The following is a 1,984-nucleotide window of genomic DNA, read 5'->3' on the forward strand; positions in this document are numbered from 1 at the left end:
GGGTTAGAAGGAATAGGAGAGAACCAGTTTGGATGAAAGATTACGAAAGAGGAGAAGGTCTATCAGATGATAATGGCCTAAATGTAATGATGGTCACCGAGGATGACCCAATCTCATTTGAGGAAGCTATTAAGAGTGAGAAGTGGAGAAATGCAATGATGAAAGAGATGGAAGCAATAGAGAAAAACATGGCTTGGGAGCTAACTGATCTACCAAGAGGAGTCAAGCCAATTGGAGTCAACTGGATCTTCAAAACCAAATTTAAAGAGACTGGAGACATAAATAAGTTCTAAGCCAGGTTAGTAACTAAAGGGCATGTGCCACAATATGGAATGAATTACATAGAGGTATTTGCCCCGGTGGCCAGGCTTGACACAATTCGCTTAATACTTGCTATAGCAACACGGTATAGCTGGAATGTATTTCAGCTAGATGTGAAGAGTGTGCCTTTCTTCACGGTGAACTTAAAGAGGAGATCTATGTGCAGCAACCAAAAGGTTTTGTGAAAAAGAGTGAAGAAGAGAAAGTGTACAAGTTAAAAAAGGCACTTTTTGGCCTTAAACAAGCACCAAGAGCTTGGTACAACAAAATAGAGGCCTATTTTGTTCGAAATGGATTTGAATGATGCTTTTATGAACATACACTATTTACAAAATCAAAGGAGGGAGGTAAAATTTTAATTGTAAGTCTCTATGTAGATGACTTAATATATACTGGAAATGATGGAAGTATGTGTGATGAGTTTAGAAGATCCATGATGACAGAATTCGATATGTCAGATTTAGGCAAAATGAGGTACTTTCTTGGTATTAAAGTTATGCAAAATTCAAGTGGAATCTTTATATGTTAGAGGAAATATCCTTAAGAAGTGTTGTCACAGTTTGGCTTGGAAAATTGTAATGCAGTCAATAATCCAATTGTTCCAGGCACAAGATTGTCAAAAAATGATGCAGGAACCAAAGTTGATGCAACTCTGTTCAAACAAGTAGTTGACAGTCTTATGTATTTAACTGCAACTCGACCAGATTTAATGTTTGGAGTAAGCTTGATCAACAGGTTTATGTCCAATTCCACTAAATCTCACTGGTTTATAGCCAAAAGAATACTAAAATACTTAAATGGAACAACTGAACTAGGCATATACTACAAGAAAGGGGAAAACACAAAGATTGTAGCATATTCTGACATTGATTTTGTTAGGGATATAGATGATAGAAGAAGTGCTTCTGGATTTGTATTTTTATTTGGTTCTGGAGCAGTCTCATGGTCCTCAAAGAAACAACCAGTAGCCACATTATCCACCACGGAAGCTAAGTATATAGTTGTTGCCTCTTGTGTGTGTCAACGTATTTGGATTCAAAGCGTGCTTGAGAAGCTGAGCCTTGAAGAACACACTGATTCTATATGACAACAATTCCACGATACTATCAAAGAATCTAGTGTTTCATGGGAAGAGCAAACATATAGACATTAAATTTCATTTTTTTAAGAGACTTAGTGAAAGAAAGAACGATCAAGTTAAGCTACTATAGCTCACAGACTCAAGTTGTTGATATAATGACCAAGCCAATCAAGTTAGAGCAATTCTCAAAGCTGCGGAGGATGTTAGGCATGTTGGAAGCATACCTTGTGGAAAATGTAAGAAAAGATTATACTTTCCACTTTATTTGGGATTAATTAGGAGCCATCTTTTTCACTATATAGCAATTCAACCATTGTTTTATACTGACCATGAAAGTTTGCAAATAAAAAGCATAGCTTGAACTATTTGTGTATAAGTTAATTTCAAAATGAAATAAGCTCTTTTTGAAATGTCTTTGTGTATGGATGGCTTGGATTGTGTGTATGGGTTTGCAAAAAATGAAAATGAACCAAATTAAATTATTAAAAAAATATTTATATACATAGATAGCGCTTCTTCAAACAAACATTGTATGTAACTAGAAAATAGATAGTGTTTTTACTTCAACAAATGCTACATATG

General features: G+C 35.2%; 1 protein-coding gene across 1 annotated transcript; it reads left to right on the forward strand.

Moving 5' to 3' along the window:
* Nucleotides 1-332: 332 nt before the first annotated feature.
* Nucleotides 333-1,408, forward strand: LOC121175013 (secreted RxLR effector protein 161-like). The gene is made up of 2 exons (XM_041016172.1): nt 333-497; nt 881-1,408. Exons 1-2 carry the CDS (start codon nt 333-335, stop codon nt 1,406-1,408), a joined length of 693 nt encoding a protein of 230 aa, XP_040872106.1.
* Nucleotides 1,409-1,984: the final 576 nt, after the last annotated feature.

The sequence above is a fragment of the Glycine max genome, chromosome 6 (assembly GCF_000004515.6).
Source record: "Glycine max cultivar Williams 82 chromosome 6, Glycine_max_v4.0, whole genome shotgun sequence".
In the NCBI taxonomy this organism is placed as follows: Eukaryota; Viridiplantae; Streptophyta; class Magnoliopsida; order Fabales; family Fabaceae; genus Glycine; species Glycine max.